Source organism: Rhinoraja longicauda, chromosome 28 (assembly GCF_053455715.1).
Source record: "Rhinoraja longicauda isolate Sanriku21f chromosome 28, sRhiLon1.1, whole genome shotgun sequence".
Taxonomy (NCBI): Eukaryota; Metazoa; Chordata; class Chondrichthyes; order Rajiformes; family Arhynchobatidae; genus Rhinoraja; species Rhinoraja longicauda.
In genome coordinates, this window is record NC_135980.1 from 28,663,809 (window position 1) to 28,691,408 (window position 27,600).

The 27,600-nt window shown below is 44.7% G+C and overlaps 2 protein-coding genes across 2 annotated transcripts; both read left to right on the forward strand.

Moving 5' to 3' along the window:
• The first annotated feature begins 1,305 nt into the window (after positions 1-1,305).
• Positions 1,306-7,583, forward strand: LOC144607214 (transmembrane protease serine 6-like). Its single transcript, XM_078423894.1, has 3 exons — positions 1,306-1,570; positions 6,505-6,641; positions 7,422-7,583. Exons 1-3 carry the CDS (start codon positions 1,306-1,308, stop codon positions 7,581-7,583), a joined length of 564 nt encoding a protein of 187 aa, XP_078280020.1.
• Positions 7,584-14,584: 7,001 nt separating this feature from the next.
• Positions 14,585-21,352, forward strand: timm13 (translocase of inner mitochondrial membrane 13 homolog (yeast)). The gene is made up of 3 exons (XM_078423755.1): positions 14,585-14,737; positions 16,695-16,763; positions 21,057-21,352. Exons 1-3 carry the CDS (start codon positions 14,615-14,617, stop codon positions 21,153-21,155), a joined length of 291 nt encoding a protein of 96 aa, XP_078279881.1. The 5' UTR covers positions 14,585-14,614; the 3' UTR covers positions 21,156-21,352.
• Positions 21,353-27,600: the final 6,248 nt, after the last annotated feature.

Below are 27,600 nucleotides of genomic sequence, written 5' to 3' on the forward strand. Positions count from 1 at the left end.
TTGTGTGAAAGTTTCCCCTCAAATTCCCAGGTCACTGGCGCCGTAGGCAACAACTCTACCGCTGTGCCACTGTCCCGCCCTAAAGTGTAAACGTCGTGTTTGCCAGGGCTGTGTGAGCCTATAATCTGTACTTGGCGCCACCTAGTAGTTTAGAGAGAAATTTCTGTAAATATGGAACAAGTTTCTCCTTAAACTCTCAGTATCAGAGATCTGAGATACTGACTGCTGTTTAAATGTGCAAGTTATAGAAAGATTTCTGAATTGTTTTGTTAAGTAATAGTCAGAGTGTTACAGCCTGTAAACAGGCCCCTCGGCCCAACTTGCCCACACCGGCCAACATGTCCCAACTACACTAGTCCCACCTGCCCGCGTTTGGTCCATATCGCCCCAAACCTGTCCTATCCATGTACTTGTCTAACTGTTTCTTAAACGTTGGGATAGTCCCAGCCTCAACTACCTCCTCTGGCAGCGTGTTCCATACCCCACCACCCTCTGTGCGAAAAAGGTTACCCCTCGGGTTACTATTAAATCTTTTCCCCTTCACCTTGAACCTATGTCCTCTGGCCTTCGATTCCCTTACTCTGGGTAAAAGACTGTGCATCTACCCGATCTACTCCTCTCATGATTTTTGCAAAAGGGTGGTGAGGATGGTGAATCTGTAGAACTAATTGCCACAGAATGCTACCGAGGGCAAGTCAATGGATATTTTTAAGGCAGAGATAGATAGATTCTTGACTAGTATGGATGTCAGGGGTTCGCCTTTACAGATTCACCAACCTCTGATTAAAGAACTTTTGTAAAGAAATATTTGTAAGAACCAGCTCTGTAACAATGAGCATACCCACAATGGCTTTAACACACCTGTTATAAAAAGAGGGGGGAGGAGTAAAATGAACTGTGAGACAAAAAGAACAATTAACCTGTTCACTGCCAAGTTTTTTGACACTATTGGCCATGTAGACTTGTGCGTGGCACTGAATAGGTTAAATAAATAGAATGGAAGTGGACTACACAGAGGATGGTGAATCTGTGGAATTCATCGCCACAGACGGCTGTGGAGGCAAAAATGCTGTTTTTAAAGCGGAGATTGTCAGGTACTTAATTAGAAAAGGGCATCAAAGGTTGTGGGCAGAAGGTGGTAGAATGGGGTTGAGAGGGAAAGGTAGATCACCCATGGTTGAATGGCGGAGTAGACTCGATGGGCCAAATGGCCTGATTCTGCTCTTGTGCCTTATGAACTTAAAATGGCTTTCAAGTGGTTTTCAAATAACAAGCAAATGTTTGACCCACTTTTTCTTTTGCAGTATGAATGATCCGAGTTATTGGCACGGGTTCCTGGGAACAGTGTATCGCACAGGACAGAATGGCACCAGAGTAACCTTCAAACGCATCATCATTAACCCCAAATTCAATGCCGACAGCATGGATAATGACATTGCCCTAATGGAACTGACTCAGCCTGTCACCCTCTCCAATACCGTTCAGCCTGCCTGCCTACCTTCACTCTACCACGTGCTTTCAGAGGAAATGAAATGCTTCATTACAGGCTGGGGCACTACATCAGAAGGGGGTAGGCATCATTGTTCTGAGCTTCTGTATGGTTTAGCATTATAGTGTAAGATTGGGATTGGGGGTGTTACACTCATTTTCACCTAGCCCACAGCCGACAATGGACCGTTTCCTTGATCATCGTTACTTTTTTTGCAGATCTTTCATTTATTTGTTCTATAACTCTCTACACCACCGTCTACATCTCTCGTTTCCCCTTTCCCCTGACTCTAAGGCCGAAGAAGGGTCTCGACCCGATACGTCACCTATTCCTTTTCTCCAGAGATGCTGCCTGACCCGCTGAGTTACTCCTGCTTTTTGTGTCTGTCTGTCTTCAGTAGGTTTACAGATGGACGCACAGACTTTCAACCACAGACTTTACAGCTCGCTTTTTTAACTGTGCTGCCAGATCCATTTCACACAAATTTCTTCAGGCCACTTCTTATGATTGGGATTGTACAATTTATGGATGCAAGGTGGCTGTGATAGAATATTTAAAATCATCAAGGACCTTGCCAAATTGAATCAAGAAAAAGTGCTTCCTTTGCCAGAAGGTCTAAAAGCCGAAGGCAAAGATTTAAGGCAAAGTCTGAAGAAGGGTCTTGACCCGAAACGTCACCCATTCCTTCTCTCCTGAGATGCTGCCTGACTCGCTGGGTTACTCCAGCATTTTGGGAGTTCCTTCGATTTGTGCCAGCATCTGCAGTTATTTTCCTAGGCAAAGATTTATGGTAATTGGCAAAAGAAGTAATCTCCAAAGACGTACAGGTATGTAGGTTAATTGGCTGGGTAAATGTAAAAATTGTCCCTAGTGGGTGTAGGATAGTGTTAATGTACAGGGATCGCTGGGCGGCACGGACTTGGTGGGTCGAAAAGGCCTGTTTCCGGCTGTATATATATGATATGATATGATATGATATGCGAAGACCCTCGTTTGTTTGTTTGTTCCTGAACTACAGCCAAAACAGTACACGATAGCGCCACAATTTTAGGCCCACCTTACTCACCGTCATCACTTTGGTGTTAATGGAAGAAGTTTCATTGAAATCGGTGTTATATTTTTAAAGTTATTCACATTTTAAAGTTTAAATCTATCACCTAGGGAGGGAGGGGTGAGGGAGGGGGAGGAGGGAGTATAAGGTGGGTGAAGGGGAAAGGGAGAGGGAGGGGGAAGGAGGGAGGGGGAGGTGGGAAGAGGGAGGGGGTGGAGGGAGGGAGGGTAGGGGGGAGGGAGGGGGGGACGGAGGAGGGGGGGAAGGGGGGGTGAGTGGGGTAGGAGACGGTGCTGCATCAATGCAGGAGAGGTTTGGGCCCAACGGGTCTACTTGGTCTAGTGAGTTTATAAAATCGTGAAGGGCATAGGTGCGATGAATGATCACAGTGCCCTTTCCAGAGTTTGAGAGTCCGTAACTAAATGTGACGGGAGAAAGATTTAAAGGGCAGACGTGGTCTGAGGAAGTGTCCTGACTTGAAATGTCACCCATCCTTTGGCTCCAGAAATTCTACATGACCCGCTGAGCATCTTTAAAGGGCGCCTGAGGGCAATTCCTTCACGCAAGAGGTAGTGGGCAAAGATAATAGAGCAGAGCAAGATAGTCCACTCCGTCGAAATCACCTATATTGAAGTGTAGTACGCAAAGGAGCCATTTTAGTAGGAAACCCCGCCGTTCGTATGCCTCTCGCAGTGTAATCAGTGTTTTGGGGGAACAGTATGTGTGATGATACCATAAAAATGCAGACTATATCTCATCTATCAATTCACAGATTTTTGTTATTTTTCTTTTAAAATGTTTCTGCAAGTTTCTGCCTACTAAAATGGTGCCATGACCTACTATGTTTTTTAGGGTGGAGTGGTCTATTTAGAGAGGAGAGTGGTGGAAATTACATTCAAAAGTCTTATGGTTAGGTACATTGATAGGAATGGTTTAGAGGGATATGGGTCAAATGCAGGCAAATGGAACTAGTTATTACAGATAACTTGGTCAGTATGGACGAGTTCAGCCAAAGGAACTGCAGATGCTGGTTTAAACCGAAGATAGACACAAACAACTGGAGTAATTCAGGAATGGGTCATTCCTTCTCTCCAGAGATGCTGCCTGTCCCATTGAGCTACTCCAGCTTTTTGTGTCTATCTTTGGCTTGTTTCAATGCCCTCGAACTCTGTGTCTCAATGACAGCAGCAAAGCCTCTACACTGTGCAGGGACGGTGGTGAGGGTGGTGCAGTGGGAGAGTTGCTGCTTTACAGCGCCAGAGACCCGGGTTCGATCCTGACTTCAGATGCTGTTTGTACAGTTTGTACGTGCTCGCTGAGACCACGTGTGTTTTCTCCGGGTTCTCAGGTTTCCACCCACATTCTAAAGACATGCAGGTTTGTACGTTAATTGGCTTCTGTAAATTGGCCCTAGTGTGTAGGATAGAACAAGTGTGATCAGGGATTGCTGGTCAGCATGGACTTGGTGGGTTGAAGGGCCTATTTCCATGTTGTATCTCTAAACTAAACTAAGTTTAGTCTGAAGGGTCTCAACCCGAAAAGGCATCTATTCCTTTTTTCCAGAGATGCTGCCTGACCCGTTGAGTTACTCCTGCACTTTGTGTCCATTTTCGGTGTCTCTAAACTAAACTAAACTATACTAGACTTATGACCTGAAATTCAATGATTGAAAGGCTCAGGGGTCATGAGGAGAAGGCAGGAAAAAGGGGGTTGAGAGGGAAAGATAGATCAACTTTGACGGAGGAGACTTGATGGGCTGAATGGCCTAATTCTGCTCTCAGACAGTAGACAATAGGTGCAGGAGTAGGCCATTTGGCCCTTCGGGCCAGCACCGCCATTCAATGTGATCATGGCTGATCATTCTCAATCTACCCCGTTCCTGCCCTCTCCCCATACCCCCTGACTTCGCTATCATTAAGATTTAGATTTAGATTTAGAGATACAGCGCGGAAACAGGCCCTTCGGCCCACCGAGTCCGCGCCACCCAGCGATCCCCGCACATTAACACTATCCTACACACACTAGGGACAATTTTTACATTTACCCAGTCAATTAACCTACATACCTGCACGTCTTTGGAGTGTGGGAGGAAACCGAAGATCCCGGAGAAAGCCCACGCAAGTCACGGGGAGAACGTACAAACTCCGTACAGACGGCGCCCGTAGTCAGGATCGAACCTGAGTCTCCGGCGCTGCATTCGCTGTAAGGCAGCAACTCTACCGCTGCGTCACCGTGCCGCCCTGGTTAAGAGCTCTATCTAACTCTCTCTTGAAAGTATTCAGAGAATTGGCCTCCATTGCCTTCTGAGGCAGAGAATTCCACAGATTTACAACTCTCTGACTGAAAAGGTTTTTCCTCATCTCCGTTCTAAATGACCTACCCCTTATTCTTAAACTGTGACCCCTGGTTCTGGACTCTCCTAACACCGGGAACATGTTTCCTGCCTCTAGCGAGTCTAATCTCTTAATAATCTTATATGTTTCAATAAGATCCCCTCTCATCCTTCTACATTCCAGTGTATACAAGCCTAGTCGCTCCAGTCTTTCAACATATGACAGTCCCGCCATTCTGGGAATTAACCTAGTGAACCTACGCTGCACGCCCTCAAGAGCAAGAACGTCCTTCCTCAAATTCCTCCTTCCTCTTAGAACGTATCAACTCATTCTGAAAGGATGGTGGAAGAAGGTTCAAATATGGCTTTCAAACGGGAATTGGTTGGTGATGTATGAAGGAGAAATGGGTTACAATAAGTGCCATGCATTGGGCTTCCTGGATGTTCGTGTTGTGAGCTGGTTCAGGCATGTGCTAATTCTATGATAATAACACACAGGTACCATTAAACTAACTATCCAACCATTAAGGTATGGATAAAAAGTTAAAACAAAGCACAGGAGGAATTCAGGAAGTCTCTGTGGAGGAAATGGACATATGATGTTTTGGGTTGGGACCCATCTTCCGACCTTCATTTTTAAGCGTTTCCACGATTATATCTCTCTACTATTCTTATGCAAATACCTGCCACTGCTATAAATAAATATGTAGGAAGGAACTGCAGATGTTGGTTTAAACCGAAGATAGACTCAAAATGCTGGAGTAACTCAGCGGATAGACACAAAGTGTTAGAAAATGCTATCAATAAAATAGCCTGTAGAGGGAACCGCAGAGTTTAAATGAGGTGGATGGTGCAAATCTAAGGCAAGGCCGAGACAAGAGACAAGCAGCAAACTGGGGAACGGCAAGACCAAACAGAGATAAAACATGAAGAGAGGGACAGAATGAAAACAATTATAAAAGTGGTAAAGGGAAAGAGAAAGATGAGAAAAGTGGGAGACACAGAAAGACAGGAATACAAAATTGCAAAGTCTGAGAAGCTGAGAACTTGTGGATGGCACGATGAAGTTACTGCCTCACAGCGCCGGAGACCCGGGTTCGATCCTGAGTACGGGTGCTGTCTGTACGGAGTTTGTACGTTCTCCCAGTGACCGCGTGGGTTTTCTCCGGGTGCTCCGGTTTCCTCCCACACTCCAAAGTGCAAGTTTGTAAGTTAAATGGCTTCAGTGAATTGTGAATTGTCCCTAGTGTGTAGGATAGTGCGAGTGTGTGGATGATCATTGGTCAGCATGGACTCGGTGGGCCGAAGGGCCTGTTCCACACTATATCTCTAAAGTCTAAAAACATGTTAATTAAGCTACAATTAGAGGTGTATAATAAATGCTGGCTTTTGATCACAATATTGATCACAACCTGTGAACACATATATTAAAAATATATTCCCGTGGAAATGTAATATTTCAAGAATAATTTTCACAAATATACATAATTTGTTAAATGCCGGTGTGTGGTTTGAGGTCTGTCCTACAAAATGTAAACATACTGGGTCTTCAGTGCTGGAGAAGGATATCAGTGACTATATTTGTTTCACTTTGGACGAGTACAACTTAGTTCACTGTTTTGCCCTTCGCAGGTTATTTGTCTTACGTGCTACAGAAGGCCGAAGTAGAAGTAATCAGTGATTACCTGTGCTGGGAACTGTACGGTAACCAGATCACTGACAGGATGCTGTGCGCTGGGAAAGTGGCAGGGGGAGTGGATTCATGCCAGGTAATCTATCTATTATAAAGAGATCCGATCCCCGCTCACTCCCTCTTCTCCCCTCCCCCGTCAGGCAAGAGGTACAGGAGGTACAAGAGGCTGAAGAAGGGTTCCGACCCGACCTGAAACGTCACCTGTTCCTTTTCTCCAGAGATGCTGCCAGACCCGCTGAGTTGCTCCAGCACTTTGTGTCTATCTTTGGTATAAACCAGCATCTGCAGTTCCTTCCTACACAGACAGGCAAGAGGTATCCATTATAAAGAGATAAGACACAAAATGCTGGAATAACTCGGCGGGACAGGCAGCATCTCTGGATAGAAGGAATGGGTGACGTTTCGGGTCGAGACCCTTCTTCAGACTCAGCAGAAGATGGAGGAGCAGGTAAGCACCGAGAAAACAAACGTGGCTGTGGTAGTGAGCCTGGGTTAAACTGTGGTCGTGGAGCTGGAGAACGGGAGGAATCACAGATGGGAAGCAGCAAGAATGTTGCAGAACTCTCGTCGGAGATTGGGGAACTTCTTCAAAGTAGGCATACCTTGAGGTCTGAAGAAGGGTCTCGACCTGAAACGTCAATCATTCCATCTATCCAGAAACGTTGCCTGTCCCGCTGAGTTACTCCAGCATTTTGTGTCTATCTATTATAAAGAAGTCCGTTAAACGGGGGTATAATGTATGTCTTAGCTGAGGACCCAATGATGCAGCCCATGAGCAGTGTGTATTGAGGTGGTCATTCAACCTGCAATGTTTCCTTCTGCCTTTTGTGCAGTGATAGTGGATTTGTGTTTACAGGGAGATTCCGGTGGCCCACTGATTTGCAGGGAAGATTCGGGAAAGTGGTCCCTCTTTGGAATTACAAGTTGGGGAGATGGTTGTGCGAGGGCGAATCTACCTGGGGTTTACAGCCGGGTCAAAGCCTTCCGCAGATTCATTGCAAACATCATGATCATCTGAGAGGATTTGCCATTATTTCTGATTTGCCGAAGGCTTTGAATTTCGATGCTGAACACAGCTGTGGAGCAATGGATTCTCTTGGTTTTCGACAGTCTATGATCATCCCTTCAGTCTTCAACGTCTCCACTTTTATTATTTGTACAATGAGATTATGGAATTCGTGGAAATGTAATATATATATATGAAGGTTTATTCACAAAATGCTGGAGTAAATCAGCAGGTCAGGCAGCATCTCGGGAGAGAAGGAATGGGTGACGTTTCGGGTCGAGACCCTTCTTCAGTCTGAAGGGTCTCGACCCGAAACGTCACCCATTCCTTCTCTCCCGAGATGCTGCCTGACCTGCTGAGTTACTCCAGCATTTTGTGAATAAATCGATTTGTACCAGCATCTGCAGTTATTTTCTCATATATATGAAGGTGATCTATTGGTGTTTTTTTAAACTGCTTTGTTTATGCTTTTTTTTGCTTTCACACACACCAAATGAGATAATAGATATCATTATTGTATATTATCAACTAGTGCAAAATACCCCCAAATATATTTGTTGTTGGTTTTTAACTGCTAGAATTCGAGGGTGAACAGCTCCAAGTTACAAACAATAGACAACAGACAACAGGTGCAGGAGTAGGCCATTCGGCCCTTCGAGCCAGCACCGCCATTCAATATGATCATGGCTGATCATTCTCAATCAGTACCCCGTTCCTGCTTTCTCCCCATACCCCCTGACTCTGCTATCCTTAAACCATGGGATGCAGCGGAGATTTACGTTTATTCTCTGCATAGCCCCAATTTTAACATCTCCTTGTGTCTGCTCTTCAGGTCACTTAATTCAGTAGTGTCAGGGTGGAAAGGAAAATACGTGCTATGACTTCTGGAAAACTAGATTTTGCTCCGGTGAAATTACTGAATGAAAATTTAATGTGCCGTGATCAGGTCATCATTAACCCACCAACCACAGAAGGAATCATGTGCACAGTTTGCATATACGTAAATCACTGACAGTATTTTCAGGATCATTAGAAACACATAATCACATTGAGAATATTATCAGATAAGGGCCGATGCATTATCTTGGGTGTGTGTACGTTATTCATCAGCAAATCATAGTTTACGGGGAGATGGGAAGGGTCCCGACCCGAAACGGGGGAGGAAGAGCAAGGGTTATTTGAAGTTAGAGAAGTCAATATTCATACCGAAGGTAGACACAAAATGCTGGAGTAACTCAGCGGGTCAGGCAGCATCTCGGGTCGAGACCGAAGGGTCACCCATTGCTTCTGTCCAGAGATGCTGCCTGACCCGCTAAGTTACTGCAGCACTTTGGGTCTGATTTTGTAAACCGGCATCTGCAGTTCCTTGTGTCCTCCTTGATTTCATTTTTCCTTTGAATTGAAATAAGCATTTCTGTACAATTGGCAAAGGTGAAATATATCCCAAAAGAGTTAAAATTTGTTCAATTTATGCCCAAAGTTGAAAATTTACCGCTGGGTGGGTGGAAAAAACATTGCTTCAAAAGAACTAACAAGTATTGGTTTTCACACCAAAGATCAAGAGCTGGAGTTTAAAACTGGGTAATAATTATTACAAATCCTAGGATTTTAGCAAGCCAAAGCCTCAGATTCGCTCCTCCGTTGGAAGATCTTAGGCCTCGTACTGAAGCCTAAATGCCAAACCCAAAACTGGAATGGTTTGTAAAATAAGAAGTTTAGTAGAATTCAAGTTAGATGGTAAATTGACAGAACACTCCAAAGAGGGAAGAAGCCATTGTAATGAAAATATTTTTATACCAATAACATCTTTATGGCAATGCCAAAACTAATGTAAACTAAAAATAATGAAAGCATAAAGCTAGTTGGATAGGAATGATTATAGATGGTTACTGAGATGGGGGTGGCACAGTGGCACAGCAGTAGAGTTGCTGCCTTACAGCGCCAGAGACCCGGGTTCGATCCTGACCACGGGTGTCAGGACGTAGTCAGAGTTTGTACGGAGTTTGCATGTTCTCCTTGTGACGGTGTGGGTTTTCTCTGGGCGCTCTGGTTTCCTCCCACATTCCAAAGGTATGCAAGTTTATAGGTTAATTGACTAGGTTAAAATTGTAAATTTATACAATTTTCCACAGTCTAGGAGCTACAACCGCAAAAACGCGGTCACCCCTAAGCTTAAGCCTAGACCGCGGGATAGTGAGTAGCCCCAAGTCGGCCGACCTGAGGGACCTGGAGATAGAGTGGTGGGTTAGAAGATTTTTGATATGGGGGGGGGGGGGGGCAAGCCTGTTGCGGGCTTTGTATGTGAATAGGAGAATAGTCACTAGAGATCATCCAGTCAGCGAAGACCCGGTGGGCCAAATGGCCTGTTTCTGTGCTAAAGTCTAAAGTAAAGTAAATCTGGATATAGCTTCTGCTAGAATGAGAGTTAAATATACCAGGATACAGGACAATAGAAATAATAGGAAAATGGGAACATGATTTTAAAATATCATTACAGTGGGACAGGAAAGTTTCTAAATATTGTGGAAATGTTTTGCTGCCTACATTTAAATTAGCCATGGATGGTAACAACATGGATAAAACTAAAACTGTAACAATGGGAGATTCAATGCTTCATATAATGTAATTCAAATATAATGGGTGAAAGAAAAGGGAATAATTTACTAAAGGAATTAAGGATAATTTGGGAAAACATTGCAAACTTAATAGATTTATAGAGATTTCAATGTAAATGCAAGTAATAAACCACGAATAAAAAACTTGAGAATCATTTCAAACTGCCTTAGATATTTTCTTGAATATATGTCAAAAGGTGATATGAATTAGAGGTGTGTACTTCCAGGCTTCTATTAAACTATGTGATCGCATTAGCTGGATTATAACAATAGGAAGACAAAAAATGCTGGAGTAACTCTGCGGGTCAGGCAGCATCTCTGGAGAACATGGATACACTTCAGGTTGGGTACTTTCTTCAGACCGATGGCAGTTCTTCAAAAATGCCGACACACTGAGTTACTACGGCATTTTGTGTCTTTCTTTGGTATGAACCAGCATCTGCAGTTCCTTGCTGTCTGTCTGTCTGTCTGTCTGTGCGTACACCGAACGTTTAGAGATGTTTTTTGCTGCAATTAACATCACTGAAGTAGAGGTTTCTGATGCAGAATCAAGACGGTTGAATGAAGCAACTCAAACTAGGAAAATTCAGACTTCAGTCTGAAGGGTCTCGACCCGAAACGTCGCCCATTCCTTCTCTCCTGAGATGCTGCCTGACCTGCTGAGTTACTCAAACATTTTGTGAACAAATACCTTTCTATTTGTACCAGCATCTGCAGTTATTTTCTTACACTTCTTAAACTAGGAAAAGAGCAATTTTTCTCACTGAAATGGGTCCCGATGTTTATGATACAGTAAAGAATTTATTAGCTCCAGCCAAACCAAAGGACACGCCATTGAAGGATATTCTGAAGAAGTTAACAGAACATTATGACCCTAAGCCCTTAGAAATAGCTGAAAGCTATCATTTTGGAACGAGATGCCAACTTCCGGAGGAGGTTATTAGTAATTTTATCGTGACACTCAAAAGGTTATCAATTCATTGAAATTTTGGAAATTTCCAAGACCGGGCGTTAAGAGACCGTTTCGTGTGTGGACTGAGAAGTGAGTGGATCCGAAGTAAGCTGATGACGGTGTATGACCTGGCCTATGAAACAACTTGTGAAACTGCTTTGTCAATGGATATGCCAGAAAGGGTTTCTAGAGAAGTCAGGAGAAACAAAAAGCATATCATGACGGAAGAAGAGTAAAGGAAAGGAGTGTTGAGTTTAATCAGAAGGTAAAGGTGAAAAACCATCATCACAAGTGGGTGAAGTGGTTACCTGCAAGAGTAGTGAGAAAGTGCGGACCACGGACATACTTGGTCAAGATGTTTGGAAGTGGAAAGGTGAGAAAAGTACACATTGACCATGTCATGCCTATGCAAGCACAGACAGGGTTGAAATCAGACCAATTAGACGAGTCAGATAATTGGGTTACCACTCAAGTACAGGTACCAGATGAACCAGAAATGGTACAAGAAGGTACACAAGTTAGTGAGAGTTTGAATCAACTTGAAAATGGAGGTTCAAGTGGGGTTGACAGTCAAACAAAATTGACTGATGGACTGGAATCTATGAAAGTAGGTCAAAAGGAAGGCTTGACGCGATTCAAAATGAGTCCAAGTGGTTCTAAACAGTCAGAAACCTTTGGTCAGAGAAGATATCCAGAAAGAAGGAGAAACCCAGTGGTTAGGTTAAATTTGTGAAGTTATTTCCTGAAATGCACATATCATTGTATATGCAACATATATGCATGATGCCCTCATTTTATTCAGGTTATATAAAAGTAAACTATCAGACAAGATTGTAATAATTTCATACCGTTGGATATATATTCAAAACAAAATGTCCACAAGGAAATGATTTTTTATTAGGGTGGAAGGAGATTTAATAGTGCCACCTTTGGTTGGAGGATTGTAAATGATTGAATAAACCACAGTACAGCTGTGCAGTCATGTTCCGGTCAGCAGTGAGTTAACTTGTTATTCTGTGTCTGAGCTCAAGATATCACACGGCATCTCATATTTCGCTTGGGCAGCTTACAGCCCAGTGGTATGAATATTGATTTATAGACAATAGACAATAGGTACAGGAGGAGGCCATTCGGCCCTTCGAGCCAGCACCGCCATTCAATGTGATCATGGCTGATCATTCTCATTCAGTACCCCGTTCCTGCTTTCTCCCCATACCCCCTGACTCCGCTATCCTTAAGAGCTCTATCTAGTTCTCTCTTGAATGGATTCAGAGAATTGGCCTCCACTGCCCTCTGAGGCAGAGAATTCCACAGATTCACAACTCTCTGACTGAAAAAGTTTTTCCTCATCTCTGTTCTAAATGGTTTACCCCTTATTCTTAAACTGTGGCCCCTTGTTCCGGACTCCCCCAACATTGGGAACATGTTTCCTGCCTCTAAAGTGTCCAACCCCTTAATAATCTTATACGTTTCGATAAGATCCCCTCTCATCCTTCTAAATTCCAGTGTATACAAGCCTAGTCGCTCCAGTCTTTCAACATATGACAGTCCCGCCATTCCGGGAATTAACCTAGTAAACCTATGCTGCACGCCCTCAATAGCAAGAATATCCTTCCTCAAATTTGGAGACCAAAACTGCACACAGTACTCCAGGTGCGGTCTCACTAGGACCCTGTACAACTGCAGAAGGGCCTCTTTGCTCCTATACTCAACTCCTCTTGTTATGAAGGCCAACATTCCATTGGCTTTCTTCACTGCCTGCTGTACCTGCATGCTGATGCACTAGGATACCCAGATCATGTTGTAGGTCCCCTTTTCCTAACTTGACACCATTCAGATAATAATCTGCCTTCCTATTCTTACAACCAAAGTGAATAACCTCACATTATTCTTACAACCAAAGTGAATATCCACATTAAACGGCATCTGCCAAGCATCCGCCCACTCACACAACCTGTCCAAGTCACCCTGCAACCTCATAGCATCTTCCTCACAGTTCACACTGCCACCCAGCTTTGTATCATCTGCAAATTTGCTAATGGTACCTTTAATCCCTTCATCCAAGTCATTGATGTATATTGTAAATAGCTGCGGTCCCAACACCGAGCCTTGCGGTACCCCACTAGTCACTGCCTGCCATTCTGAAAGGGACCCATTTATCCCCACTCTTTGCTTTCTGTCCGTCAACCAACTTTCTATCCATGTCAGTACCCTACCTCCAATACCATGTGCTCTAATTTTGCCCACCAATCTCCTATGTGGGACCTTGTCGAAGGCTTTCTGAAAGTCGAGGTACACCACATCCACCGGCTCTCCCCTGTCAATTTTCCTAGTTACATCCTCAAAAATTCCAGTAGATTAGTCAAGCACGATTTCCCTTTCGTAAATCCATGCTGACTCGGAACGATCCTGTTACTGCTATCCAAATGCTCCGCAATTTCGTCTTTTATAATTGACTCCAGCATCTTCCCCACCACTGATGTCAGACTAACTGATCTATAATTTCCCTTTTTCTCTCTCCCTCCTTTCTTGAAAAGTGGGATAACATTAGCTACCCTCCAATCCACAAGAACTGACCCGGAATCTATAGAACATTGGAAAACAATCACTAATGCGTCCACAATTTCTAGAGCCACCTCCTTAAGCACCCTGGGATGCAGACCATCAGGCCCTGGGGATTTATCAGTCTACCCAAAACTTTTTCCTGCCTAATGTGGATTTCCTCCAGTTCCTCTGTCACCCTAGGATCTCTGGCCACTCTAACTTCAGATAGCCCCGGCATTCCCCCTCGCTCGATCCCTTTCCCACCCAAGACAAGTCGCACCAGCTTCTCGTTTTCACCCAACAGCTTGTTCCCTTTATCATCGTTTCTTTTTTGCATATCTTTCATTCAGTGTTCTTTATCTCCCTACATCACCATCTGTATCTCTCGTTTACCTTATCCCTAACCAGTCTGAAGAAGGATCTCGACCCGAAACGTCACCCATTCCTTCTCTCCTGAGATGCTGCCTGACTACTCCTACCAGGGACTAATTTAATTTACTGTATTAATTTATATTTTGTGTTTTTTTTCTTTTTCTATTCTGTTTGTAGTTTAGCATAATCCGCAGGCGTTGCCACTTTCATTTCACTGCACATCTTGTATATGTATGTGACAAATAAACTTGACTTGTCTTGACCTGCTGAGTTACTCCAGCTTTTTGTGTCTATCTAGTGCGCATGCGTTTACTCTTGCGCCGCCGGGCGGTCTGGGTATTGTAGTCAATCTTAGATCGCCACCTACAGTGCGCATGCGTATATCCATTCACCGCCGGCCAGTATGGGTATTGTAGGCCAGATAGTCCGCCATCTGCAATGCGCATGCGTATACACATTCGCCGCCAGGCAGCCTGGGTATTGTAGTCGCATTTCGGCTCAACTGCATTTAGTGCGCAGACGCAGTGTGAGCTCGGCCAGTTACTGCAGCAACGAGCGCCATGGACAACTTCCCCTCAGATTTTTCCTCAGGCGCCCAGGGCGGTGGCAAGGTGGACGCGGGGACCATCATGGAGCAGGTGAAACTGCAGATCGCCGTAGCCAACGCCCAGGAACTACTACAGGTTATTTTTTTTTGTTATTCATCGTGAACTTACCGTCGCCACACGGTGTGGGTATGGGCGCGGCCTGCTCGCCTGGACGACGGCGAAATGACGACTGGGATCGTCGAGAAGGGGGAGGGGACGGGACGGGGCCGGCGTCTGACTGACAGGCCGACTCACCAATCACAATGCTGCTGCCCAATGGCCGCCCCAATCAGCACGTCGCGGAGGCGTGACCCTCTGACGTGAGTGCAGGGCAACGGTCACTGCGGGGTGCACCCACGTGGGGCCTGGACTCGCTGCAAGGACATCTCTACAATAGTCAAGTCAACTATTTGTCACATACATATACAAGATGTGCTGTGAAATGAAAGCGGATTGTGCTAAAACTACAAAACAGAATAGAATTTTTTTTTAACACAAAAAATAAATTAATACAGTAAATTAAATTAGTTCCTGGTGATATGAGAGTTAACAGTCCTGATGGCCTGTGGGAAGAAACTCCGTCTCACCCTCTCTGTTTTCACAGCGTGACAGCAGAGGCGTTTGCCATATAATACCACTTTATTCATCCCAGAGGGAAATTAGATGCAGGTGTAGGTTATTCAGCCCTTCGAGCCAGCACCGCAATTCAATATGATTATGGCTGATCATCCACAATCAATACCCCGTTCCTGCTTTCTCCTCATATCCCTTGATTCCGCTAGACAATAGACAATATTGTCTGGCTGTAAGAGCTAAATCTAACTCTCTTTTGAAAACATCCAGTAAATTGGCCTCCACTGCCTTCTGCAATTCCACAGATTCACAACTCTGGGTGAAAAGGTTGTTCCTCATCTCAGTCCTAAATGGCCTACCCCTTATTCCTAAACTGTGACCCCCTGGTTCTGGACTCCCCCAACATCAGGAATGTTTTTCCTGCATATGGCCTGTCCAATCCCTTAACAATTTTATATGTTTCCATAAGATCCCCTCTCATCCTTCTAAATTCCAGTGAATAAGCCTAGTCGACCCATTCTTTCATCATAGTGTAAGAAAATAACTGCAGATGCTGGTACAAATCGAAGGTATTTATTCACAAAATGCTGGAGTAACTCAGCCGGTCAGGCAGCATCTCAGGAGAGAAGGAATGGTGACGTTTCGGGTCGAGACCCTTCTTCAGATTGATGTCAGGGGGCGGGACAAAGGAAGGATATAGGTGGAGACAGGAAGATAGAGGGAGAACTGGGAAGGGGGAGGGGAAGAGAGGGACAGAGGAACTATCTAAAGTTGGAGAAGTCAATGTTCATACCGCTGGGCTGCAAGCTGCCCAAGCGAAATATGAGGTGCCGTTCTTCCAATTTCTGGTGGGCCTCACTATGGCACTGGAGGAGGCCCATGACAGAAAGGTCAGACTGGTAGTGGGAGGGGTAGTTGAAGTGCTCAGCCACCGGGAGATCAGGTTGGTTAAGGCGGACTGAGCGAAGGTGTTGAGCGAAACGATCGCCGAGCCTGCGTTTTGTTTCGCCGATGTAAAGAAGTTGACATCTAGAGCAGTGGATGCAATAGATGAGGTTGGAGGAGGTGCAGGTGATCCTCTGTCTCACCTGGAAAGACTGTTTGGGTCCTTGGATGGAGTTGAGGGGGGAGGTAAAGGGACAGGTGTTGCATCTCCTGCGGCTGCTGGGGAAAGTGCCTGGGGATGGGGTGGTTTGGGTAGGAAGGGACGAGTGGACCAGAGGGAGCGGTCTCTGCGGAACGCAGAAAGGGGAGGGGATTGGACTTCCATCATATGTTAGTCTTGCTATCCTGGGAATTAACTTGGTGAACCTGCGATGTACTCCCTCAATAGCAAAAATGTCATTCCTCAAATTAGGAGACCAAAACTGCATAGTATGTTTAAGGAAATTTATTGGAGGTTTGATTTACATGTGGAATTCGAAGTGGGAATAAAAAATTTGTGTCTTCCATAAAAATTCATGTTTTGCTTTCATTTCAGAGAATGACTGATAAGTGTTTTAGAAAGTGCATTGGCAAGCCAGGAAGTTCATTGGACAACTCCGAGCAGGTAATCATTATGCAAGGTTTCAAGGTCAAGGAGTCAGGGTCAGTTTATTGTCACGTGTACACTGAAATTTGAGTTTCACCAAGAATTGTTCTATTTAAAGGTCTTGTCTTGAAATAATTGTAGGATGTGATACTATCTTGATAACCGCATCGCATAACACGTTGTCTTTGTTAGCTGAACATTGTTTCTGGCATTTGCTGGGATTGTCGTTTCATACAGGTGTCAGAGGTTATGGGGAGAAGGCAGGAGAATGGGGTTAGAAGGGTGAGGTCGATCAGCCATGATTAAATGGCGGAGTAGACTTGATGGGCCGAATGGCCTAATTCTTCCACTATTCCTAATGACCTTACAAATGTCTGCTACTGACATTGATTTTGTTGAAATTGGCTGATCTGAATTACATTGGCAGAATACAATGAATTGGCTGAAAGATTGGGAGAGCTGCATTGTTTGAGTTACTGTGAGATCTCTCTGCTCCTTTTCGATGGCCTCTACACACTCATCGTAGAGACTCAAAGTACCTTCCTGGCTGGACTTTCCCCATTTCATCTACTCATAATCCGGGGATTCATGAGTTTTAACTTTAATTTTGGCCCCTTCGAGTCCATGCCAACCATCGATCACCCGTTCACACTGGTTCTGTGTTATCCCGCTTTCGCATCCATTCCCTACACACAAGGGGCGAGTTGGTGAGACGCACCTTTTTTTTAAACGAGGAGAGTTTGAGAATGTCCTTGAAGATTTCCCTTTGTCGGTGAAATCTTGGTGTGGTGGAGCGTGGGGTAGAGTGTTCCTTTTGGGAATTTAGTATTGGGTACATGGATGATGTTACCCAACCACCAGAGATGGTTGAACATGACAATAGTGGTGGGAATGCTGGCCTGAGAGAGGATCTGCTGTTGATTCATCTATGTGTAGGAAAGAACTGCAGATGCTGGTTTAAATCGAAGATAGACACAAAATGATGGAGTAACTCAGCGGGACAGGCTGCATCCAGACCGAAGAGGGGGTTTCGATCCCAAAGGTCACCCATTCCTTCCCTCTAGAGATGCAGCCCGTCCTGCTGAGTTACTCCAGAATTTTGAGTCTATGTTGATTTATCTATCTTGCGAATGATTTTGGAGAATTTTGTATTGGTGGTACTATTCTGATGCTTACGTTATCCATGCCTGTGATGCATACAGATGGGTGAAAATTGTTGCAGCTTGCTAAACCATTTGACTGGTGCCAGATTTGGGATAATGGCATACAGTCCATTCCACAATTTACTGCAGGTTGTGCTGCAACTCTGGAGGTGAACGACATTTGTTGTTGATGTCTGGTTTAGCTGAGATATGGAAAATGATCTGCATTTTCCAGATCTCATCTTGAAGCTAGATTGTTGGAGGGTGATATTCTGTGGCAAGGTGAATTTGGGGGAGAACTCTAGCCTTGCTAGAGGCAACGGTGAGTGTAAGCTCCCACCTCTGGTATAGTTCAGTGAATAAGTGAACAATGATTTGGAGCTTGGCCTCTGAATCAGCACATGGTCAAGTGTATTCATTATTTCAGCGAGGATCATTGAGGAGAGATATGGCTCAATGGCACAGCCTTGCTTGCTCCATCCTGCACTGGGATGTTTTCCTGTCGGTCAGTGTCATAGTTTGCATATTATCCTGCAGCATGCAAAGAATGCAAATAGATTTCTGAGTATAGTCAAATTTGAGGTTGCCTGTAATTACCTCTGAGGAGGTGGTGTGTAAAGCTTTTTGAAGTTTGAAGAGGGCCTTGAGCAGCAGTTGGTGTTCTGTGATTTTCTTGTATTATGCAATGAAATTGTATCCATTGTATGTCTTAATGGATGGAATTAGGTTTGTGAACCTGGGAGGTAGAGAGAGAAGGTTGCTGAAGACGATTCTTGCGATGGCTTTCTCTATAGGACTTAGCAGGTCTCCTTAATTGGACTTTTCGCCTTTCTTGAAGATGGTCACGATGATGGTGTTTTGGAGACAGACGCCTGTCGTGCTATCTTTGTTTCCAGATGAGGTGAATATGAACCTGATCTCTCCAACAGGCTTTGTCCGTCCTGGAGGCTTTGAATGTCCACTGATTGGGATGGATTAGTGCTGAGGATGTAGCAGGTTGTGTAGCTTGGGATTGAATCGAGGATACTTGCGTCATAGATGTCGTCACTGAAGATTTCATAATCATTATGGTTATGCGACAGTGATCTTGTTCGCTATTTTCAATAACCATCTCTTTTGGGTCGTGCTTTTTGCCGGCTATTGTGCCTGGAGGTTTGGGATATTTTGTATTTGAGGTGTGTTAGTTTATTATTTTAACATCTGACGTTTGTGAGTAATTAGCTCCTGGATATCCTAATGTTTCTTATCAAGCTTGTATGTATGTTTACATGTGTGCATATATGCATGTGTGCATATTTGTATGTATATGTGGCATATATATGGATATATGTATGTGTAAGAAAATAACTGCAGATGCTGGTTTAAATTGAAGGTAGACACAAAATACTGGAGTAACTCAGCAGGTCAGGCAGCATCTCGGGAGAGAAGGAATGGGTGATGTTTCGGGTCGAGACCTTTCTGTGTGTATATATATATATATATGTAGATGAGAAAAAAGTTTGTGAATTAATTGATGAATAGCGGAGAAGGTGTAGGAATAAATATGTCTATACTTCCTCCTACTCCTTTTCGAACATGTAAGATTTAATTTGCGTTTTTTATGAGAATTTATTGAGTTGTGTATAGGTTTATCGTTCATTTCATTTTATCGTTATCTTTTTTGTTTTTATCTTTTTTTGTTTTACATGTTCAAAATAAAATATAAACAAACAAAGCTGGTCCTAGTGTTTTCTCTTGGGTAACCTAAGAGTCTCCTCACGGATGTTAATTATTGTGAGCTTCAGGTCAAACACTTGGTGGGCCTTATTGGTTGAGAATCATCAGGCTGTGGTACTGACTGAATGGAGCTTTCCGTTTCAACAGTGTTTCTGTTGCTATTGCTGTTGGGAACAACTGATGGAGATGATGGACTGGATTAGACAATAGTCAGTTGATACAAAGAACTTTACGAGGATGTTACCAGGTCTAGCGGATCTGAGCTATAGGGAGAGGTTGAGTAGGCTGGGGCTCTATTTCCTGGAGCGCAGGAGGACGAGGGGTGACCTTTTAGAGGTGTATAAGATCATGAGAGGAATAAATCGGGTAGATGCACAGAGTCTCTTCCCAGAGTAGGTGAATTGAGGACCAGAGGACATAGGTTTAAGGTGAAGGCGACAAAAGACCAGAACCAATCAGGGCCGGACACAAATGACCTCAGGCAGGGTGGTGCCTGGTAAGTCCATTGTTAGCTTGGGAAGGTGTGATCTGAAGAGCAAAACACTGAAGAGGAGAGCTGTGGAACTGGTAAATCGACTAGGGTGGGGCAAGGGGGGGATAGGAGGAGAGTGTGAGTAGAAGTTACTTAAAATTAGGGAATACAATGTTCATACCGCTTGGTTGCAAGCTACCCAAGCTACTCTAGAGTGAAGTCACACACAAATTCATGTGCTAGGAGCAGAATTAGGCCATTCGGCCCATCGTCCACTCAGCCATTCAATCATGGCTGATCTATCTTCCCCTTGTAACATCATTCTCCTGTCTTTTCCCCATAATCCCTGACACCCTTATAAAATCAAGAATTGGAGGAACAGCACCTCATATTTTGCTTGGGTAGCTTATAACCCAGCGGTATGAACATTGAATTGGCACTATTTAAATTGCCTTCTAACCTCCCAAATTTGTCAACTTAATTCTAATTTCATGTCACTGATCATGGATATTACTAGTTGTACTTCTCTCACTGGTTACTGTATGCATTTCTTTTTTTAAAAAGACACACGGTGCTGGAGTAAATCAGTGGGTTAGGAAGCTCTCCGGAGAACATGGATGGGTGACTTTTCGGGGTCGGGACCTTTTTCATTTTGAGAGAAAAGAATGATTTGTAATCCAAGCATTGCTGTTTAATAGAGCATAAAACAATAGGTATTTGACACATCAAACATTTTTTTGCATCAGAAAACATTGCAGTAATGTTGCCCCACCTGTAAGATGATTCATACCTGGGTGTTTCTGTTTGTGTGTGCCTAAACAATTGCACTATAATGTCTCTGACGTCACTGATTGGGCTGCCACAAAGGGGAGTCTGTGTTTGGAATAAGAACATCTTCAACACATGTAGTAAATCTGTGGCTCAACATTCATGTGTGTAGAAATCAGAATCACACCGTGCTGTCTCTACTATATCTTGCAGAAATGTATAGCTATGTGTATGGATCGATATATGGATGCCTGGAACACAGTGTCGCGAACATACAACTCCAGATTGCAGAGAGAGCGTGCGCGAATGTAACAACCATTCAGAGGGACGGCTTGTACTGGAGTTGATGCCTGAGAGAGAACTTGAGAACAATGGAATGATATACAACAGAAAATACTGGGTAAATCTCAAGAAAAGCTGTAAACCTGCCTAGTTTTATAATTCTGTCCAAACTGCACTTTGAGGGCCCAATTATGAGAATAATAAAATACATGACATGGAATATTAAATACTTTGTATCGTGCTTCTGTACTACCTAGGCCATACGAATATGCTTTGAAAATATTTATAACGGTACGTATCAATGTTGACTGTACCCAAAATCGAATTATCTGGCCTTTCTCACGTTGTTGATTATGGGAGCTTGCTTTACAGTGATTGGTTGCTGCTTACTAAAATGATTACCTTTCAACAGTTCTTTATTTAAAGTAAATTACTTTGGGATATCCTGAGGTTGTGAAAAGCAAGTCCACTTTTCTTAATAGTTCTTCACTAATATCACACCATCCTATAACAGAGTATAAAATATAGAGACTATCTAAGTTTTTAACTGACTTGTCAAAGACATAATTGACTGGGCAATGGGATTGGGTTAACTCCTGTTTAATGCATCACCCATAAGATGGCACATTCAAAACTGCAGCACATCCTTTGTACTGCATAGTTGTCAATCTGGACATTTTTAAACATTACTTTGCGATCAAGGGCAACTTGTTTCCACCCCATTTCTATAGCTTCTGAGGCGGCTGAATTATAGGGGAAGTGCAGACTCTGCCATGGGTCATAAATGTTAGGAGCAGAATTAGACCGTTCGGCCCATCAAGTCTACTCCGCCATTCAATCATGGCTTATTTATCTCTCCTTCCTAACTCCATTCTCCTGCCTTCTCCCCATAACCTCTGACACCTGTACCAATCCAGAATCTATCTTTCTCTGCCTTAAAAATATTGATTGACTTGGCCTTCATAGCCTTCTGTGGCAAAGAAAATCCACACATTCACCACCCTCTGACTGAAGAAATACCTCCTCATCGCCTTCCTAAAGGAATGTCCTTTAATTGTGAGGCTATGACCTCTAGTCCTCGACTCTCCCACTGGTGGAAACATCCTCTCCACATCCAGGTAAGTGAGGGGGGTAATGCTTGACAGACGGGGCGTTTACTCATGGTTCTCAGTTGCCCCATAAGTTTTGAATAGTCACAGCTCAGGGCAATTTGCATAGGTAGTCTGGCTGCAAATTCTTTTTAGGAGAGAATATTGAGGCACTTTCTCTGTCCTGGAAATCTTTTGCTCTGATGGAGCTCAGATTAGTTGTGGAATTTGAAGGCAGCCCATGCAAATGATGAGGCCCACACACCGGCCCGATTAAAGACAGTCCCAGGGTCTCCAATGATGTAGATGGGAGGTCAGGACTGCTCTAGTTGGTGATAGGATAATAATAATAATAATAATCATTTATTTTATATAGTGCCTTATCGTGTGCTCAAAGCGCTTTACAAAGACAATCATAACATAAAAACAAACAGACAAACTATCCTAACGGAAAAGCGGTGAATAAACAACGCCAGCGTCCTCTCACGTCAGGGTCCGGCAGTAGACAACAAAAAGCACAGGACACACAGATACAATTTTTACACAAACAGCCATCACAGTGATTGCTCTAGGCACACCCTCACTGTGATGGAAGGCAAAGAAAAGTCTTATCTCATCCTCATTCTTCTCCCGTGGTGCCACGAGGTGATCGAGGCTCCCAACTTTTTGAAGCCCCCACTGGGCGATGGAAAGTCCCAGGGCCGAGCCGAGCAGGCCGATGAAAGTCCTGAGCCCCCACCGGGCGATGGAAAGTGCTGCGGCCGGGCCACGCAGGGCGATGAAGGGCCTGCGAGCGGGTCGATCGTACCTCACGCTTCGGGGCGGTCGAAGCTGCTACGGCTGGAGCTCCCAAAAACCGGTCGCCAGCCAGGGACCTGCGAACTCCCGATGTTGCGGTCTGCAGGGCCCACGGCCGAAGCCTCCGAGATGGTAAGTCCAGGCCCTGCGACCGGAGTCTTCAAGGTCGATCCCAGCTGGAGGCCGCCGACTCCACGATGTTAGGCCGTAGCGCGAACGGAGATACGACACGGTAAAGGTCGCATCTCCGTTGAGGAAGAGATTAGAAAAAAAGGTTTCCCCCAACCCCCCCACCACCCCCCCCCACATACACAGAGTTAAAAATAGAACAAAACGTACATTAAACGATGACAATAGACAAAAAAAACAAAAAAAGACAGAGAGACTGCCGGTGAGCCGCAGCTGCAGAACACAGCCACGCCCCTTAGATGGTTCAGATGTCTGATAACAGCTGGGAAGAAACTGTTCCTGAATCTGGAGGTGTGCGTTTTCACACTTTTGTACCTCTTGCGTGATGAGAGAGGGGAGAAAAGGGAATGTCTGGGTTGAGACTTGTCCTTGACAGTGCTGGTGGCCTTACTGAGGCAGTGTGAAGTGTAGATGGATTCAATGGAAGGGAGGTTGGTCTGCTTAATGTGTAGGAAAGGAGGTTGGTCTGCGTCCATAATTCCCTGATTGTTTATACTGTATCTGGTAATCTGTTATGTTAGATTTTCCAGAAACTGGCATATGGATTTTCACACATTGTTTTTTTCACACTATGATCTTCAACAATGGGCATTCCAGTTGTTAAAGATGGAGAATTGATGAGTTTAATAATTTGTCAAATGTTAGATACATATATATTACCTTCAGGAAAACTTAGCACAACTATTTAGAATGTCTTACTGTATAATTTCTTGGATTTGTTCATCAATATGACCCATACTGATAAGATTTTATTTATTATCCATTTCAGAATGAGGTAGGGGAGCTTGTTCTTAGTTGCCTACAGTCCTTCAGGCATTTACCTAGGAGTAGAAATACCATTTGGAATATTGTTGGAACAGTAAAGGTAAGAACCAAGCTTGGAAGAGAGAAACCACAGTTGCAGGTTTATCAAAAAAACACACACAAAGTGCTGAAGTAATGGCATGGTGACGCAGAGGTAGAGTTGCTGCCTTACAACGAATGCAGCATCGGAGACCCGGGTTCCATCCCGACCACGGGTGCTGTCTGTATGGAGTTTGTACGTTCTCCCCGTGACCTGCGTGGGTTTTCACCGAGATCTTCGGTTTCTTCCCACACTCCAAAGGCGTACAGGTATGTAGGTTAATTGGCTTGGTAAATGTAAAAACTGTCCCTAGTGTGTGTAAGATAGTGTTAAGTGGGGATCGCTGGTCGGTGCGGACTCGGTGGGCTGAAGGGCCTGTTTCCGCGCTGTATCTCTAAACTAAACTCAGCAGGCCAGGCAGCATCCCTGGAGAACATGGATAGGTGACGTTGTGGGTCGTGAGCCGTCGTCAGACTGATTGTGATGGTGGGGTAGAGAAAGCTGGGAGAACGAAAGGTTATGGGGAGAAGGCAGGAAAATGGGATTAGGAGGGAGAGATAGATCAGCCATGATTGAATGGCAATGTAGATTTGATGGGCCAAATGGCCCAATTCTGCTTTCATAACTTATGAACTTATAACTCAGGGCAGTTAGCAACACAAATCCTTGGAGGCATTTACCTTCGTCACTGAACCAGTTTAAGATATTTTGAGGTCCAGACCTTTGGATGCAGTCTCTTGAACCGAGGAACAGTGTTGCAGTGCTAATTTTTTAGGTGCCGGAGCTGTCACTGGGGCCGGAGCAGCCGCGGTTAAATTCCCCGCTGTTTATTTTGGCTTTTTTTTACAGAGGTGTTGGAGCGGTGCTCCGGTGAGCACCGGCACCACTGCACCCCTGCTGAGGAAGCATCAACTCCATGTCCACCTGATCCTGTCATGACCTTTAAGAGTTTAGTCTGTTTCTGAGGGACAACAATAGACAATAGGTGCAGGAGGAGGCCATTCGGCCCTTCGAGCCAGCTCCACCATTCAATGTGATCATGGCTGATCATTCTCAATCAGTACCCCGTTCCTGCCTTCTCCCCGTACCCCCTTACTCCGCTATCCTTAAGAGCTCTATCCAGCTCTCTCTTGAAAGCATCCAGAGAATTGGCCTCCACTGCCTTCTGAGGCAGAGAATTCCACAGATTTACAACTCTCTGACTGAAAAAGTTTTTCCTCATCTCCGTTCTAAATGGCCTACCCCTTATTCTTAAACTGTGGCCCCTGGTTCTGGACTCCCCTAACATTGGGAACATGTTTCCTGCCTCTAACGTGTTCAACCCCTTAACAATCTTATATGTTTCAATAAGATCCCCTCTCATCCTTCTAAATTCCAATGTATACAAGCCTAGTCGCTCCAGTCTTTCAACATATGACAGTCCCGCCATTCCGGGAATTAACCTAGTAAACCTACGCTGCACGCCCTCAATAGCAAAAATATCCTTCCTCAAATTTGGAGACCAAAACTGCACACAGTACTCCAGGTGAGGTCTCACTAAGGCCCTGTACAACTGCAGATGGACCTCTTTGCTCCTATACTCAACTCCTCTTGTTATGAAGGCCAACATTCCGTTGACTTTCTTCATTGCCTGCTGTACCTGTATGCTTCCTGTCTGTGACTGATGCACTAGGACACCCATATCTCATTGTACGTCCCTTTTTCCTAACTTGACACTATTCTGATATAATCTGTCTTCCTATTCTTACCACCAAAGTGGATAACCTCACACTTATCCATATTCAACTGCATCTGCCATGCATCCGACCACTCACACAACCTGTCCAAGTCACCCTGCAACCTCATAGCATCTTCCTCACAGTTCACACTGCCACCCAGCTTTGTGTCATCTGCAAATTTGCTAATGTTACTTTTAATCCCTTCATCCAAGTCATTAATGTTTATTGTAAATAGCTGCGGTCCCAGCACCGAGCCTTGCGGTACCCCACTAGTCACTGCCTGCCATTCTGAAAGGGACCCATTTATCCCCACTCTTTGCTTTCTGTCTGCCAACCAATTTTCTATCCATGTCAGTACCTACCCCCAATACCATGTGCTCTAATTTTGCCCACTAATCTCCTATGTGGGACCTTGTCGAAGGCTTTCTGAAAGTCAAGGTACACCACATCCACCGGCTCTCCCCTGTCAATTTTCCTAGTTACATCCTCAAATTCCAGAAGATTAGTCAAGCACGATTTCCCCTTCGTAAATCCATGCTGACTCGGAACGATCCTGTTACTGCCTGCACTCTCCTCACAGCTGATCCAGTTTCAGTTTAGTTTAGTTTATTGACACCGAGGCACAGTGAAAAGCTTTTGTCACGTGCTAACCAGCCAGCAAGAAAGACTATACTTGAGAGGGGATCTTATAGAAACATATAAAAGTCTTAAGGGATTGGACAGGCTAGATGCAGGAAAAAAAGTTCCCCATGTTGGGGGAGTCCAGAACCAGGGGGTCACAGTTTAAGAATAAGGGGTCGGTCTTTTAGGACTGAGATGAGGAAAACACTTTTTCACCCAGAGAGTTGTGAATCTGGAATTCTCTGCCACAGAAGGCAGAGGAGGCCAATTCACTGGATGTTTTCAAGAGAGAATTAGATTTAGCTCTTCGGGCTAACGGAATCGAGGGATATGGGGAGAAAGCAGAAACGGGGTACTGATTTTGGATGATCAGCCATGATCATATTGCATGGCGGTGCTGGCTCGAAGGGCCGAATGGCCTAATCCTGCGCCAAGTTTTTATGTGTCCGCGCTGTATCTCTAAAGTCTAAAATGAAGTAGGTACAGGCGTTGAGCTGCGGTGGGAGGTTACATAGACTGCTGCTGCATTATTGGCAATCAAGAATGGGGAGGGAAAGAATCTGGTTTTGCGTGCTTGGGCTGGCTAAACTAGTTTTTGGCGCAACGACTTAACCCCAGCCTGCCTATGGAAGATAGATACAAACTGCTGGAGTAACTCAGCGGGACAGGCAGCATCTCTGGAGAGAAGAAATGGGTGACGTTTTTCGGGTCGAGACCCTTCTTCAGACGTGCAATGCACATTCTCACTTTGCCCTGGGTCTGATCTTCAAACGCGGACGAGGAAGCAACGCAGGTCTCACCTTTTCCTGCATTTGTGGCATGTTGCTTGAACTGGTGACTGCTCCCTCCCACCACCACTTAGATAGGTCGCCACCCCACCCCACCCCACCCAACCCTCTCTCTGCCTCTCTCTCTCTCTCTCTCTCTCTCTCTCTGTCTCTCCCCTCCCTGAGAAACGTCCTCCCTTGACACCGCCCTTCATTCCACACCAGTGACACCTCTTTGATTTTTGTTTTGTTCAGTGTCTCTTCTCTCTTCTGATGGCCTCTCTCCCGACGCCGGTGATCGCCCCTCTCTCACGAGTACCTCCTCCCTTCGCCCTCCTCTCTTGCTGAGGGTTTTGCGAATTTTTGGAGAGGGGGAAAGGGAGAGAGAGAATCCTCTCGGGGCATCTGTGAAGCGGCGGCAGCGGGTACCGTCCCGTCCCCGTCAGTACC